Here is a 17,632-nt window from a genome sequence, read left to right as displayed (position 1 = left end):
CTACCTAACATGTTCTTAAGTAATCATTTTTGCTAGAAATTCAGTCCACACACACACACACACACACACACACACGAATGCTGCACTAACACATCTTGGAAAACGTGAAAAGAAAGAAGAAGAAAAAAAAAAAGTGGCTCTGATGAAACACAAGAGAGGAAGCAGAACTTATTTCCTCATCTTCTTTCACCCGGTGTGAAAGAACTTTTCAGTGAGTCACATTCAACAGATGTTACAGTGATGTTCATCCTCTGCTTCACAGTGGATTTAAAGCCATTTCAGGTGATGGCGGTCACCTGCAAGGCAGTTTTCATGTTTACATGAGGAAAACAAAACAAAACGTTTTAATGTGTATTTTATGCGTTTTTAATGAACTTTACTAAATTTAGTTGGCTTTAGATTTCAAGTAGCCCTTTGTGGCACTGGATCTTTGCCATTTTACCATTCGGAGTAATACTGTTTCAAGTTTGTGTGCCAGTTCACGTGCAAAAAAGGCAGAAATAATTAAGGCTGAGACGCATCAGACATCAACAACTTACAGGCCTGTGCAGGCACGACTGAAACATGCGTCATAGAGGATCGATCTGCTCCGAGTTAACCTTGACTCCCTTTCACAAACGGCACTTCAATCATTGACGGCAGTGCGAGCCCACCGAAGGCAAACATGAGTAGCAAGGCCGCGTCCCGAGCCCCAGCCATGTTTGAGGCTACTGACGGGCTTTCAGCCAATATTTACATGGCAAATAAAAATCGAGTAAGAGTGGTAAGGAGGAATGTTTTTACTGTTAAAGGCTTGTTCCAGTCAGGCAACGCCATCCCAAGTCAAAATATCAACTTTAGGAAGCAAATGCCAAAGGAGGCATCGAACAGATGTGCACAAAACCGCAACACCGCCCCACAACTTCACAAGTTTGGAGTCGGTTCACAAAGACGTTTGTTCTAGGACGCGTGTGTAGCAGAGTACAGTCACATCTCTGTTTCTTACAGTCAAAATAAATTGAAATCTCAGACACAGCAATAAGATTTGGCCCTTCATTTTTTAAAGACATGCTTGGCTCAGATTATATAAAGAACAATGTGCACTGGGGTGAACTTTGGTCTATCCTCACTTGGTGGAATTGTGCAACGGGAAACATAAACCCACGTAGCCACTAAATAAAAGCTACCCTTTCCTTCATTTGAATAAATATATTAAAAAACAAAACACCAATATGGTGATTATAAATACACGAAAATACAGGAAATCAGAAGAAATCCCATGTGAAAGTAGAAAAAACAAAGAAATGCTTGCTTCTTTGGACATGACAATAAAATGTTGCTTATAGTTTTTCAAACCGTATAAAACAAAGAAACAGATCAGTCGTTAAATACTCCTGGGGTTATGTGTCACGTACTTTGCAGTTCAGATTCAGCAAGACAAAGAACACGTGCTCAAGAGTTTGATTTGAAATTTGATCTTGACTTCTCATGATCAGACCCCTTCAAAGTGCAATGCAACTTTCCTCTCAAACGTTTCACATTACAATGCTTCACGTGTGTTGCCTTCACGTGTCAGGAGTCTGTGTTTTCCTCCTTTGCATATTCCTCTACCAGTTTCTCGTACGAGTGGCTGTGTTCTGAACCGTCACTCGTGAAGACAGATCCTTCTGACTCTGAGCTTTGCTCCTCCTTGGAGTTCGTCTCAATGTTTTCGTCGCACGTGGTGATGGAGAGTTTTGCTTTAGAATCGTCATCCTCCTCCTCGTCCTCCTCGAGCTCCTCAGAGTTATTGCTGAGGAAGTTCTCCTCGTCGATAAAGGTGATGTTGGCATTTTGGAACATTAGAGAATTGTACTCCTTGGAGTCCCACGCCCTGTGACCGACTGATACACATTCTCTCTCTCCTCCATTCTCCAGATTCACATCCTTGTCAAGCTGGTTCTCAAACATTTGATCATGGTTTAGTTCTAGGTCACCCTCCACCTGATCTTCCTTTAGCAGTAAACCATTGTCTGAGCCCAGGAGGTAGTTCTTAGACTTAGAAAACGCAACAGTGACGCGGTCACTAAAGCTATAGCGCCTCTTTTGACGTGGCGAGCGGTCCAGGCTGAGGATGGTATGGCCGTTAAACATGGGAGCATCGTTGCAACTCTTCAAGCGACCGATCTCTTTAGAGTTACTGACCGTTTTGCTGCCATCTTTTTTGTTGCCAATCTGTTTAATCAGGTCATTGTAGCCTTCCTTCTTCTTGGACAAGAAGCTGAAAATGTTGACATCATTCAGAGTGGGAGGCGAAGTAGGGGAAACTTTGTTAGACTCTTTGTAGTGGCGGAGCTCTTCGAGAGATAGCTTGCGCAGCTTGCGGCGTTTCTTCAGGGCTTTGTGGGCTTCAATCACCATCCGAACTTTCCAGTTAAAGAACAAAGAAAGCCAGGCCAAGCCTAGATAAATCCAAACTTCCACAAAGTAACGATACAGAGGTGGATATTGTTTGTTTGGATCCACACCTGCATGGACAAAGAACAGTGTGAGTGATTTGCATTGAAGTTGAAGGACATCAAGAGGCACCTTTTACTATACTAACTTAACTGTCTAAATTTTAGAAGCCAGCTTACCTGCCACCATGTCTCCAAATCCAATTGTGGTCAAGGTAACAAATGAGAAGTACAAGCCATCAATGTAACTCCAACCCTCCTGAGACATGAAGACTAAAGGCGGGAGGACTAAATGGATCAGGACACCCCAAAGAAGAAAGATAGCCGTGCAGGTAAACTGAGATTTCCTCTGGAGGGAAGAAAAAAAAAAAAAGTTACTTCAGCTGAACAATAGACAAAAGTATTTTCAAAGAAATTAAAGAAGGGAGTGAGGGGGGAAAAAAAAGGAGTATCAGCTTACCAGTGATAGGCCTTTTTTGGTTAAAAATAGGCCCAGGTGCTTGGCTCTACCGCCAAAAAACTTCCCCAGTTCACTGATCCAGGTAAGACACAAAGGCACACCAAACAGGCCATAGAAGATGCAAAACACACGTCCTGCTGATGTTTTCGGAGAAATGTTCCCATAGCCTTGAGAGAGGGGGGGGGGGGGGAAAACCCTCCATTGTATTATACAAATAAGTGGCTCATGATCATATCTGAAAAACTATGCGGACTGACTACCGTCAGAGTTACATCTGATACTCCTGTTGGCTAATTTGTAAATAATTTGTTCTTCTGATTTATCTTTGAATTTACTTTTATTATCATTCCTAAAGACATGCTTACATTTGGACAACTTATTGGTTCCTGACTACTCCCTGAAATGTCCTGCGTTGTATAATCAGAAAACAAGAGGCCATTTAATGCAGCATGCATAGATAATTTAAGAGGATTTGAGATTCCTACATTAGAGGTAAGCAAGTTATAAAAGACTCCAAGAAGCCACTTGAGCATCTCTTACAATTTGAAGATAAGCACACTGTTGAAACGTATAAAAATGCATGATTTAATGTTACTTTCAAGCAATAAACAATTTTACTGTTCACATCTGAATGGATTGTAAGTTGCTCCGTTACCTCCAAGAGCTTTTGGACTAAATTCTGTGTAATGGAATCCAAAGGATGTGAAACTTTTAGGTTTGTTCCCAAGTGTCTCTTCCACTTACAGCTTCAACAGTGAGCAACACTTCACTAATCACAAATGCGAACAAACATTCAGCTCCCGGGACAACATGAAGTCCTTAAAAGGACAAAACTTAAAACATAGATTTTGCTAAAATGTTAGCTAGCATCTGCCCTACCAACTCAGCGGCCCATTTTCCAGTCACCAAAAGCTTGCTGGCTCACAATATCAGTAATGGCACAAAACAAAGAAATGCAACTAAAACTGGCTTTCTACAGCAAACTGTTACACATCAATCTGTTACTTAGCTACATAATCACAAAACTATCTGAGATCAGTAGCTTCACAATGTCCAAGTAAACTCTGCCGTCAATATGCTGATACTTGGCTCGGTCTCTAAGTGGTTGCATGACATACACTACAAACAGGACAGACTGTATATCTCATCGCTTTGACTGATACAAACGAGCCCGATCTGGTGTCATTAATAGCTGTCCTCTGAGTTTACACAGCGCTCCTTTAAGATTAAATTTCAGTGTAAATATAAAGACATTTAAAATATAAAAACAACCAAGAGCCCAGCTTTTAAGTGATCCTGCATCCGTTTAATAAAATCCAGCTGTCAAACATCCAGAAGAACTTACCGATGGTGGTAATAACTGTAGCGGCAAAGATAACGGCATTTGGCCAGTTCCAGTTATTGAAAGTCTTATTGCCTGTTATTGTGACCCCTTGGCCTGCAGCATCTGACACCACCTGGGGACAATAAACAAAGACTGTGCATGAGAAAAGGCTGGACTTTGTCTTAGAGAGAATTAAAGATAGAACAACAGATGGGTGCCATCAACTAGCATTTAGAAAACAGTCCACCGAGCTCAGTACAAGAACACAGGAAGTGCATCCTGTGCAACCTGCGTTTCTTCTAGCACATCCTTCCTGTGATATGCTGACAGTATCTAGAGTACTACTGATGAGCTGAAACGTCACTCTGGCACCCTTGAGACTCATCTTTAACCTGAGGGCTTTGTAGTCTAAGCCTTTGCTTACTTTGGTAGAGAAACAGGAAGGCAAGCACTGCAAACCTAAACACCCATTTCATAATCGCATGATTATGCAGCATTAAAAAGATCAGGTAGTTTGAAAGCAGTTCTTTTGTTGGACTGTTTTTCCTTTTCCCAAGACCCAAAAACCCGGTTTAACCAAGTTATGTGTGGAATATGTCAGCCAACTCTTTCAATGACACGTTGAAATCCAGATGATGAGGCAAAAGGCGCTTAATCAATCATCCCCAACCATACGTGTCCATCCACAACCACAACAAAAACTGAATTTTTCCTCCTGGGAATTAGCAAACACCCGACCATGTGTGCCGGGACAATGCACTACCCCACGCTCTCTCTCCCCGAGGGCTGAAAAGGGGGGAAATGTGCAGGCATTGGCAAAATTCACATAAGCCCTCAAGTCCTGAAAGATGCTTGGTTCTCTAATAATAACAGGCCTGTTACAGTTCTCCTCTGTAATTACCAGAACAAGGGGAGGCCAGTCTTTTGTCTTCTGAAACAACACAGTTGGACTGTTGGGCTTTAGGATGACAGCGGTGATGACCAAGTTTGTTTTCAATCCATGACTAGAAATTAAAGAGGAAAAACCTCAGTCATTTGCTGTTCGCTTACGCACTTTTGCCAATCCTCCCAGCAACCCAGCACATCTAATGACTGCTTACATTTATATGCATGAGGTAAACTACTTATTGGCCATGTTGAGGCTTAAATTTTGCTTGCATAAAACTGATTACAGGAACTGCAACCGCATGTACCAGATGATCAGAGCAAGCATCTAACTTAGAGAATAATCTACCTGCATAAAAGAAAGAAAATGTAGCATTGTATCAGACTCCTCTTGGCTAGAGGTAGGAAAAAGAGTTTAGGATCTAAGAGGATTTTTAGAATATGTGTCACAGATAAACAGGCTAATTGGCTGGATATAAACAATGTTTGGTCAAGTCTACGGTCAGCCCTTTTTTGGGCACGTATAAAAATATGCTAATTCTATCATCCTTCCTTTTTATTTTGCTGACCTTGAGTGGAGAGCTGTACACCTACACTCGTGTGCGACTACAGTGTGATCCATTTTTCTTTCACTTTTGTCCACTTTTCCCCCCCACAATCAAAGGATCCCTAAAAGTTTGAGGATTGAATTCTTGCATGCATTGCACATCCACACTTGTGCAAACATATCACCAATCGCTGGCTGCTGCACTGTCGGCAAAAAAACTAGAACGTTTTAACACAAGTTAAAAAGCTATTACGCAAGCTGCCAGGGTGGAGAGATCTATGTACAGATCTCCTCTCTCGATGAACAAAACAGGTGGCACCAAAACCAGCAAGCTGAGGAACCTGAATAAGATGAAGGATGCTTTGCAGCCTCTAAATGAACAGATGGGAAAAACACATGGTATTAGCTAGCTTACCAGGCATGTGAATCATGTTAGAAAGTTTAACAGAGACTCCCACTGGTGCTTTGTTCCACAGTACTACTCACTAATCTTTTCAAAGGCTGTGTCATAGTGTATGAAAAAAATGCACCTATTCAGCTGATCAACAAAGGTCTCTTTAACCTTATAAATTCTAGATACAGATATAACATGTCATCTTCTAGATGATAATGACTCTCCAAGAATCTAATATGCACAACAAACATGGCTCTAATCTGAGCAATGCACTTTTTAGACCTGAAAAACCTGTCTGGTTTTTGTTCTGTGTCAGACTTTGATAGCTTGGGCTGCTTTAATGCAGAGTGATGGCATTTCTAATAACACAGCTAACTTTCTGGAAATCATGGTGGATATTTAATCTCAAGATGAATCAATAAATAATAAGCGATTCGTTCATTACTCTGAAACTGATGTGAACTCTTCACCTCATTCTCGCATTATACAGACGATCTGAGGATGTTCATAGTCTGTCTGGCAGATATACATGGCTCAAGTTTAGCACATATAAAGCTACTGATTCACCAGGATAGAATGAGCACAGCAAGGGCTGACGCATGGAAGCAAGTACCACATACCTCCGGTGTATGTCAGTCAAATAGAAAATGTGATGACATCTAAAATTAAAGCAGACTGAAAATGCAAGTCTTCAAATTTCTTGTGTTTCCACAACTAAACTTTCTCTCGAACAAGCTCTGCAGAGCTAAAAGTCCGCGAAAGGTTAAAAGGTCAGCCAGAGGCCACCTCAGGTCACTAATGAGCATGAGGAATGAGCAAAAAGCACAAAAGTGTGTTTGTGTCAAAACGGGACCAAACAAGCTCAGGAGGAAGCTGTTAAACTGGCTTCATCACGTCTGCCACTGTCCAAATAGTAGCTAAACCACACAGATTAAACTCCCGCTGGGCAGCTTATTTTGCAAATAAAGTGATCACAGAATGTAAAGTTTATTTATAAAACGTTTATCTCTGAATGCACAAATTTAAAAAAAAAAGTAAAATAAAAAGAAATTTGGCAAATCTTGTTAAGCAAACTGCATTTTCCCCAATTTGCACACAGAGCACATGACAAATTAAATGAGGAGGGAAAATGAATAAAATGCTGCTTTCAATAAAATGAACCACACAAAGACTTCACTGCATTACTGGACTATAACATTAAAGACAGCAAGATGCTTGTAACTTTAAGCAGGTTTAACATGCTTTAACGCCTCTCTAACATGATCAAGTTTTATGTGAGGACTTCTGAATGGCACACTTTTAGTTACGTCAGAACAAAGACTGCTTATTAATTAGAGAAAGAACAAACAAATTTAACTGTTGTGGAGTTAGGGAATATCTTCAAATCTTCCAAATGGAGATCTGTGTGCGACCGCTCTCCCCACTGCCTCTTTCACAAAATGAGAGGAAAAAATAAATAAATCCACCCCTTGCAATGACGCCAGAATCGTTTTCACATAAAGAAAACAAACAAAAACCCATGGAAGACACACATGGCTTAGAATCAGCCCATGGACCATCCTAATCCAGCCCCCGAACACCCAAAAGAAGGAGTGAAACAACTCCACCTCAAAAGAAAAAGAAAAAGAAATGCAGCTTTATGTTAATGCATCTTGAGCTGATGGATGTAATAAGTCTGTATTCAACTCCATTTCAACTGAAAGTAGCCCAGTTGTATGCAAACAAGCGCTTTCTGTAATGAGCAGCCACACCTTGACTTTAATGCTTTCAATAGTTCTGTCATTAGAGTGCATCGTTTTACATCACAATATACAAATAACTAACATTACCATTTGTACCATTTGTGTCTCTCACGTAAAGTTCCCGGACCAATTATCTGTTCCAAAGTTCCATCCATCCCTCCATTTGCTTCCGCTTATCCTTTTCAGGGTCGCGGGGGACGCTGGAGCCTATCCCAGCTGTCATAGGGCGAGAGGCGGGGTACACCCTGGACAGGTCGCCAGTCTGTCGCAGGGCCAACACACAGGGACAGACAACCATTCGCACTCACATTCATTCACACATTCACACCTAGTGACAATTTGGATTATCCAATTAACCTATCCCCACAAGCTGTTCCAAAGTTAAAGAGCATAATTCTGTGTCTCACGTTTTCACAGTGTGCCATTTTTGTTTGTAATTCAGAGCTACAATCTTGTCCACTGAAAAGACAGATGAAATCTTTAAATATTTCAAATGACACCACTGTGTCACAAAAAAGTAAAAACAAACAGCCCAGCCCAACACTAACACACATCACACACACATCGCATGACAGAACACAGTTCACTCCTCTACTAAAAGCTCCTTTCATTTCTGTATAACTAACTGAAGGTTTACCACTCTGCTGCAGGACACTGATAAGAAAAATAACAGTTAAGAAAAAAAAAAAACAACCCTCCACAATGACAAACTGTTATCAGGACAGTGGCAGCTCAACATACCACTCCAGCTCTTCTGTGTTTTTCCACTTTCAGTACAACAGAACCAAACAGCAGTGTACAAAAGCCCTTTCTGAGCTGCAATTAATGAAGAAACTGAAGCTCTTCTGTCTCATTATGTATTGATTTCTCAGATGTCAGTAACAGTACGTACGGTACTGCAACCAAAGATCCAAGCATGAGGAAAAGCAACAACAACAACAACGTCTTCAAACTTTTTTAGGATAAATGAAGTAAAAGTAAAGGAAAAAAAGGACTATCCATCTTTTTCATGGATTTAATGAATGTATAAAAAAGGGAAATAAAATTGTAAGCCAGTAAAAGAGAAAAGATTTTTATATCCAAGATGGTGAAATCAAGATTTGTGAGTGGTTGCTTTGAATTAGGTTGTTACCATCACATGCAGGCTTGCTTTACTGACACCACAGCGTGTTCTTTATTATCCAATTTATTGAGTTTATTAGTATTTAAGTAAATTAAACCAAGCTCATTGAAGGTTCAGAGGAAACAGGCCTTATCTGGAGAGAGGCTGCACTGACCTAAATGCTGAATCAGCATGTACAGACACTGTATAGCATGTGCCGTTATCTGGATAAACGCTACAGATTATTTAATCCTTGCTTCAGCACGGTTTCCTCATGCTATTACTGCACAACACAACCCTTAAAACTTAATGTACAAATTTCTGTTGAACTACTCTGCTTGCCCACATTTTCTATCAGATATCCTGGTGAAAGTTTTCATATTAAGCATGGCCAAAGTTTAAAAAAAAAAAAAAAAGGTCAGTGTATATTCAAGTAATCCTTGTGAGCCCTGTGTATTTGACTGCAATTAAAAAGATGCCAGACTGTTGAAGACTTTGCTGAGAATCTGCAAAAATTGGTGCTGCGACCATCATGATCTTTGTGACATTCACTCGCATCTGGGGAGATGGATCTGATGCTGAGGCGTTGGGATTTACAAGGAAGTGATGCTTCATAGAGTTGTGCTCAGAAGTGTACATACACGCATGTGCATGAATATCATCGGTTCTTTTTCCAGGATGGCTATACTGTAAAGGGACAGATATCCATGCAGAATTAGGCCAAAAGCTCATTGATGGCTACCAGAAGCATCTGAGGTGCAACTATATGGACATTTATCCAAATATTAGCATGTCTGTAATTACATATCTGGCCTGTATGAGTGGATTAGAGAAAATCCAAAATGAATTCAAACCACCTAATTTCATTTTTTACAATTATTAAAATATCAACAGCTCAAAGAAATCGTTAAACTGATTTAATTGCTTTGATGATGATGGCTGCCAGCTGGGGAAATCCTCCTGTTGTATTGGTTAGGCTGATCTGAGTTTTATGATTGTGTATTGGTCAAGTTAGTCGAACTTTGTAGAAAGTAAAAGGCATGTACACAAACAAACAGATCTCATTTCCACGAGATGTTATGATGCTGTGCTTCATTAGAGAATGAATACTGTACTTGTTAGAGCCCTAGATAATCACATGTTTTGGTTTTGTTTTTGAATGAGTCCAGACTCCATATTTTTGGCCCTAATGTTAGTCAGCGCAAACAACTACCAACTTTATGTCACACTTGAAAATGTACAAATATTTAAGACTCAAGGCTCCTTTAGATCAGTGTCTACATCTAATCATGTGCTCACCCATGATGGAAAACAATCCTGGCTTTAATTGGGACTCAGCTCAGTTTAACCTCCTGGAGACTAATGTATGAGTTTTGATGAGCACCTTAAGGGAGTCACCTACACCCTACAGAAACTTACAGGGCGCACCCTGTGATTTCTTCACTTTCCAAAATGAGGAACAAAGTCTTGGTTATCACAAGTCAGTGACCGGTGAACAACATTTCCAGGCACATGACAAAATAAGCTGTCCCCAGAAACAGAGAGCCACTTCTCTTTTCTGCTTCTTTTGAATTTCTTGCCAAACGCGTGAAAGTAGGACTGGGCGATATATCGAGTTTTTAAATATATCTATACATTTTATTTGAGATATGAGATGTGACAATATCGTTTATATCGATAGTCTATGTTACGTCCTAATTATACTTGTGGAGACGCAAGTTTGCTTCTCTTTCGCCTACTTTTGTCTCTCCCACGCACGGGGGCTTTAAGGCCTAAAATCCTTTCATTTTCTCGACAGTGCGCCTTATGTATGAATTCTGGTTGTGCTTACTGACCTCGAACCGTTTTTATGTGGTGCTCAGCAATCTGTCAAAAAATGTTTTAGTACGATTTTGTAAGCTGCGAAGTCGCACCACTTGATGGATTGTCGGTGCATTACGGCTACTGTAGTCAGGAGCCTCGCGGAGTAATATGTACTGTGCTTCAACGTAATATTACTGTATTGTGTGCGTATACGGACCATAAATGGCACCTGTAAGAGACACTGTTACAAAGAGGATTTTAAACTCAAGGCTGTCAGTCACGCAGTAGAACTTGGGAACAGAGCAGCTGCACAATCTGTCTTTGTTATTATGCTCAGCGTCTTTTAGTTTACATTTGACTGCACAGAGTTTTTTGTTATGCACAAAAACATTGTTTTATTTTATTTATGGAGCATATTATTTAATAAATGCTGATAATTTATTTGAGTAATTTTTTCATGTACATCTACACTGTATGTTAATAAAAGTGCCTGTGTGAGATCTGGGACACAGCTTTGACTAAGAACTCTCTTTTTGTTCTTACTTTATGGCTTTAAAAAAATAAATATCAAGACATAACGTATATTTGGGTCATATCGCCCAGTCCTACGTCAAAGTGCTAAAAACATCTTGTTCAGACTCAAATTTATTTCTTTAAAAGTTAAAAAACAAACAAACAACCCCCCCTAAAAATACAGATTTTCTTAGCAAGAAAAAAACCTTGGAGAAAAAAAAAAAAAAAAAAAACAACTTTCCATCAGAGACTGAAAAATAGTTAAATCTTAAAATATATTAGGTAATCTGCTAGTGTGGATGGCTGTGTGCCTGCCAGTTTCTTTTAAAACTCAGACTCATCCATGGAGAGACTGCACTTTAAAGCACCAACTACACATGCATTCTTCAAGTGGACTTCAAAGAGTGACCACTGGTCTGGTTATCTGCAGTTTTCCATGTTTACAACAGAGCATAATCCCACCTTAGACTGACGGTTAACCTGGTAACGCAGCAGATAATCAGAGGATACAAGCACTACAATTTGTATGTTTGTCTGGAGCCAGTCATTTGAAACAAACAAAAATCCTATAATTCACTTGCATTTTCAGGAAGTGGACACCTTTTTCCAAGATCATTTAAAGTCAATTTACTGCAGAATTCTAACCACACAGAGTTTGAGTGGAGGTTTTTTTTCCCTTCTTTTTTTTTAGGGGGGGGAGGGGGAGGAGATTGTGGGGAGTCAGATTTATAGCGTCAGTTTATTTTACTCATGCCAATGGGAGTAACAACTGAGCTGTACCTCTTACCAAACTATTTAGAGGCTTCTGAGTAATGTCAGACTTCTAAAAACATGACTTAACACCAAAGCCGTTCCAGTCTGGATGATTTCAGCTCAAGATAAATTTTCTTCCAAGAGATGCCACATACCTTAAAAATGGCTGACTTCTTGATTTTTTTCAGAAGGCTAAAAAGAAAAGGCCTAAAATTGTTACCTGTTGTGCTACATAGTACAGTTTGAAGTGATCGAGAAGCCATCTCGGTGTATATGATAGGCAGGATAATGATGACGTAACTGGTAAAAATCTGCAGACTGTACATAAAAGATGGATATAGCCACTGAGATGTAACCGACTGGTTTGAGAAGGCAGGTTTTGAAACATCGAGCTGAGGGTGACAAGTAAAGTGTGAACCTGCCTGGCAAACTAAAAGATATTCATATGGTAGCAAACTGTCAGTCTCAAGTTAGCATTAGGAAGAATGCTGATTGACCACATTACAGCACTGGATTCATTTTGCAGACCAAGAATATGCATCACACTTTTTTTTTTAAGCTTTAACACTTATTTAATATTGTGTGCACAGGCCTCAGGACTACACATGGAAACTAGCTACTAGCTAAATGTAGTACATCTTTTCTCTTACGAGATTAGTGTATAGTGGTAATGAAGAATACAACAAAATGTTCTTCTATTTGTGCCATAATTGCTTAAAGATAAAAACCAAACCCGAGCAAATAAAACACCACTTGCTGCAAATGCAGCTCAGAACACTTTTTTTACCTGCATGTGTAAATTTCAGCTCCTCCTCCTCTTGTTTATTCTGGGCTGTAACAGAAAGCACACTGCTTCCACTTGTCTTATAACAGCTACTGCTTTCAGGAAACTTCAATCGGTTTTTGTGGGAGAGATAATGTTCACACACACACACACACACACACACACACACACACACACACACACACACACCCCCGCTGAACTTTTAGCAGCTTCTCAAGAGCCAACTTGATGGGCCATAAAATCCAATCTGCAAACTGTGACCACTTCAAGGCTCCTGCAGTTAATAGTAAAACTCATTGTTAATAAAACAGAACTTTTACAATAGTGTTACCGTCTCTCGTTAAGCTTGCTTACATTTGATTTAATCGTTAACGAGCTGGGCAGAGTTTCCACAGTGGAAATCTAATAGAATCTCCTTAAAAAAAATCTTATTATTATTAAACTGACTGTAATGCTTTTGCAGCAGGTGTTTCAGCAAACAGCAACAGAGGAAACATAATACCACAAGAGGAGAACAACTGTCTGCGCAGCTGGAAGAACATGTCAATGTGACCCCCCACACACACACCCAACATCATGTTGCCTAAGACTTCAGAGAGAAAACAGAAGCAGGAGTCATTTCTGCTGCAGCTGAGCAGCTACTAACACCAAATAAACTTCTCCCTCTCAGCTGATTTATAGCAGCAGCTGCTGCCTAAAGGGAAACTGCCAAAACCTCTCAGCCACATTATTCTCAACTACATTCATATGCAGATTTGGCGGCTTCAGGGGTTTTGGCTGTTTGAGACTCTTTCAACTGCCCAAACACAAAGAAGCAGAAGGAGGTGACTGGGGAGGGGGGAATCCCCCCCCCCCCCAATACTGGGTGCAAGAAAAAAAAAAAAAAAGGGGGGGGGGGGGGGGGTAGAAACAGGTTGAGACATGTTCCAAGTGCAAAATGTGAGAAACAGGACCCAGATACCGTCTAAATTTTCACCTCTGGCAGATGGTGAGGCTTCTCGACTTTCTCTGATGCGTCCCAGAAAGCAATGAATGCCTGGCCCAAATATGGGAGTATTCTTTGACCTTTACTGATGCTCCCAACTCTGAAATAATCCGAGAGATTATATCGGCCACTTGTTGGGTGTGTTGGCACTCGGGATGTGTCAGGCCCTTGCACCTCTTTCCTGCACTGAAACAGAGCTGAAAGTGCCACAAGTAGCCTGAATATGTCCCAAATAATACTGCTATGGATTGTGATAAAGTATGTAATGATGATAAAACAAATACTTTGAGCATTCATTTTCACACAGCACAAATTCATTCACAGTTTAGCTCATCTAAAGTGTCAAGATGACAAAAGGAGAAGCTTTGGTCTTCAAGATCCTTCTAGAAGTAGTGTGTTTCTGCAGGTGATCCTTTGGAAGGACTTCTAACACTGGGAGCATTGCATGCCAAGAAAAGGTGTCAGTTGGTGGCTTCAGCTCACCATCAACCCCTGCCCAGCTGCCTTGCTGTTCTCATGAGGAGCACGAGTTCAGTCTTATAACCCATGCTGAGCCAGCATGGGTTATTCCCAGTTTTGGGGGGCCCAAATGCAATTAATGAAAAATCCATTTTAACTGATAAAGTTGGATCTTTGGCTGATTCAAGGAAGCTAGAAAACTGCAAATACAGGCCAAACAGTTTGTTTCAGCACTCTTCTTCTCCAGTGTAGGACTTCCCTCCAAGTTCAGATTCAACAAATGGAAACCAAAAGGTCATAAAGCTCTGACAGTCGAAGTAAATGAACAAACAGCATTGCGTGGGGGAAACAAACAAAAAATTACATGATTGGTGACATATTGTGGCCATTCAGTGCTGACGGGAAACCACAGAGGTCAGTGGCCCCGTTTTTTTGGTAAAGAAACTGCCACCGTGGAACAACAAGTACTGCAGATTTTAAGATCTGAGGTCACAGATTAGGACATCCACACCCACATAATCACTGCTTTAGATACACTGTCAAGTTTACAAGTAATAAAATAATTATCCTAATCATTAGGCATGGACAGCAGGACGCCAGCAAAGATAATAAGACGGTTTGATGATAATTATCACATGAGTTCTGGTCCTGTAAATTTTAAGATTGGGGGCATGTAAACAGTTGAAGCCAAGTTATCGCTCCTGTTAAGCTTTTTCCTGCATTAATTTCTCATGGTGGAAATTTGTTAATCTATGATTTATAAAGGACTAAAAATAGGCACCGTTTAGTAGTGAATTTATATATTGATGAAACTGCGCCAAAAGTCGACCCAGTCTGACAGCAGCTGGTTAATCAGGCCAGGGGGTTTGTGTCGTAAAAGCTTACAAACCAGCTGGGGCCCAATAAACACTCAAGTGTCCAGTGCCTTCCAGTAAAACTAAAAAGGAAGTTATCTTCATGCAGCTGTGAAACACAAAATGAAACGTTTGAATGAAGATGTCCATACCTCCAATATTCTGTCCAAATCCCCCCCGGACAAGCACGGATATTTCTCCAGTATTTTGTCCTTCTGGGCATTGTACTGCTTTACAGCCTGGTTCCAGTTGGGCTCCTCTAGCACCTGAAAAATGGCTGCCCCGATGGACAGGTAAAAAATGATGGCAGAGGTCAACAAGGGACCTTTATCTACCATACTTCTGCACAAAGGCTCGGAGAGCGCGCGGGACGGGGGAAAAAGACAGAGGGAGGGGGGGCAGATAAGAGCAGGAACCGAAGCTATGCAGAGTTCATACTCTGCAAGTTTAGCAAAAGTTTCCCAGAAAGAACAGCTGACAGCATCGGGCTCCGGACAGGGAAAGCTTTTAAAAGCGCTTCAAAAAGCTCGTTGAGCGTGCGCGCGCGCGGAGCTGCAGGAGTAGTAATGTGTCCACGTGCGCAACCAGTGGTAAACTGAGCGCTGAGAGCAGCAGACTGCAAATGAAGAACAACGGGACCGAGCACCGCCCACGAGTGAACCGCTCTGAAATCCGCTTCCTTCTTTCCCTGTTTTCTTTTCCTACAGGTGCAGTCCTGAACACCGTTTACACATCCAAACCTCTTTAAATCGCAGAAGCTACAGTCAAAAAGAATGAAAATTTTTAAGAGATCACTAGAGCAGGGGCGTTTCCACGTTTTTTTTCTTCTTTTTTTGTAACAGGGTGGCCAAGAGCAAGGGAGGAAGGGGCCCCACAGGAAATTAGTGTGGAAAATTGGTGTAGAAAAAGTCTGGCTATGATTTTCAGGGTCGCCTGCAGGCCCAGGTCCTCACACAGATGGTTTTATTCAGTGTCAGGTTATTATGTATTTTATATATTTAATCTCAATTTCATAGGCATTTCCTGTTTTCATTGTCCTACTTGTGGCAATGCCAATAGATACCTCATACATTTTATTGTGGTAAGCACCAAAACACCTAGAAGATTGAAACCCAGGACCTTTCTGTTCCGGTCGCTTTGGACTCTGAATGTGGTACAATTCACAGTCGTGAAGTCAGCTTGTTCCGACAGTTATTATAGTAAACTAAGTAAAAGTAAATTAATTCAATTCAAAATTATGCTAAAAAATAACAATTAACCATTAATTAAAACCACACTGTGCACTTGCAAAACAAACTAAATAAAATAGAAATAAACAGTTAATGTCTTAGTTTTAGAATTTCTGAATGGGATCAGATTCTGAGGTTTTACTACATCCATCTACATATGACAGATGCACACACTTTGCCTTCAAAATAAAAGTCCTCAATGGGTTTCAGTGTTAACATTGAAAAAGAGCCAGAATTCTAAATAATAATGTGAATAAGTAATAATAAAAAGTAGTAAAAGAAAAAAGCTCTTTAAACACAGTTAATGTGGCCTTTGTTATAATATTGTTTGGCTCACTATCTATGCCTACATTCCATCCAGGTAAAGATTACTTATTTATTCCATTTATACAGACAGTTTGGTAGGAATTCACATGGATAGAGTGATGTAATTGTCATGACAGGGGCCAGTGATACAATAAAGTTAAAGTTAAAGTTAAATAAGCTTTCTGTCACAATACCATAGACTTAAATATACATCCCAAACCTTTATAAAATACAGAAACTGATGAACGATCTCCCCCTCAGGCTATCAATTCTGCAAAAGGGCAGTGTTTGAAATGATTTGTATTCCAGAACATGAATTTCTCATCCTTATTTTTATGCCATCTCCATATGCACAAAATTTATATTTTCCATTTTTTAAGCATTAAAAAAAGTCCACATTTGGAGGGTGGTTGGGCTAGTGTTGGAGTGAATTATTTAGCAACCGCAGACCCAACTTTTACACTTCATTTGAATTTTTTTAATCTGTCATTCATTAAAATATGTGACTCAGTTGCTTAATTTTTCAGCTCTGGAGATGCATGCTTGGCTCTAAAATCGAAGCCACAACCCCTAATGTGGGGTTTCTTCTTCTAGTGTTGGTTATTCAATGTTATTTCTTTGCACCAAGGGCAAGAAAAGCATGAAATTTGTAGACGTCTTAAATGTGGTGTGCTATGATTTAAAAGTGAGCTTCTCTCCTGCTTCGCTGTAAAACCAGAAGACTCTGGTTTTGGGAGGGTTTTTTTTTACTGCTGCTACAAAATTATCTTAAATCTGATGCATATTTTTACACCATGACTATGCCTATGTAGGCCTGTTTTGACATGTTTCAAATATGCAGTCAGTTCTGGTTGAAATAAACTTTCTAAACTATTGAAAACAAAATGGGTCTAAATGCATCTTTGGCATACTGATGGTCTTTATTTGCAATTTTTCCAGGAGGTAACAGGACAGTCACCTCTAGGAAAAAGCGCCAGCACAGCGTAAAGACATAAAACGAGGACTCTGTCTTGCAACATGGAAAATTACTGTTTTGGAGTGAACCTAAATATTTTAGAGAAGGACGCTCTTGTGTATA

General features: G+C 40.2%; 1 protein-coding gene across 2 annotated transcripts; it reads right to left on the bottom strand.

Moving 5' to 3' along the window:
* Window positions 1-1,201: 1,201 nt before the first annotated feature.
* Window positions 1,202-15,603, bottom strand: kcnk5a (potassium channel, subfamily K, member 5a). 2 transcript variants are annotated; one of them, XM_006799407.3, is made up of 5 exons: window positions 15,172-15,603; window positions 4,220-4,331; window positions 2,875-3,041; window positions 2,595-2,763; window positions 1,202-2,486 (listed from the first exon to the last, which is right to left on the bottom strand). In XM_006799407.3, exons 1-5 carry the CDS (start codon window positions 15,355-15,357, stop codon window positions 1,552-1,554), a joined length of 1,569 nt encoding a protein of 522 aa, XP_006799470.2. In that variant the 5' UTR covers window positions 15,358-15,603; the 3' UTR covers window positions 1,202-1,551. The 2 variants fall into 2 exon arrangements, with proteins under 2 accessions (XP_006799470.2, XP_087689161.1); XM_087833035.1 differs by lacking the exon at window positions 15,172-15,603 and adding an exon at window positions 12,725-12,858.
* Window positions 15,604-17,632: the final 2,029 nt, after the last annotated feature.

Source organism: Neolamprologus brichardi, chromosome 19, assembly GCF_056152115.1.
Source record: "Neolamprologus brichardi isolate AB-2024 chromosome 19, ASM5615211v1, whole genome shotgun sequence".
Taxonomy (NCBI): Eukaryota; Metazoa; Chordata; class Actinopteri; order Cichliformes; family Cichlidae; genus Neolamprologus; species Neolamprologus brichardi.
The sequence above is the reverse complement of the archived record's forward strand: the minus strand, read 5'-3'. Positions and strand labels throughout refer to the sequence as shown.

Bases quoted from the DNA above. Each gene is read 5' to 3' on its own strand.
- kcnk5a (XM_006799407.3), bottom strand. From the start codon at position 15,357: ATGGTAGATAAAGGTCCCTTGTTGACCTCTGCCATCATTTTTTACCTG. The intron at 2,764-2,874 runs GTAAGCTGATAC...TCTTCCCTCCAG, and splicing joins CCAAAAAAGGCCTATCACTG to AGGAAATCTCAGTTTACCTG. The intron at 2,487-2,594 runs GTAAGCTGGCTT...TTGTCCATGCAG, and splicing joins ATTTGGAGACATGGTGGCAG to GTGTGGATCCAAACAAACAA.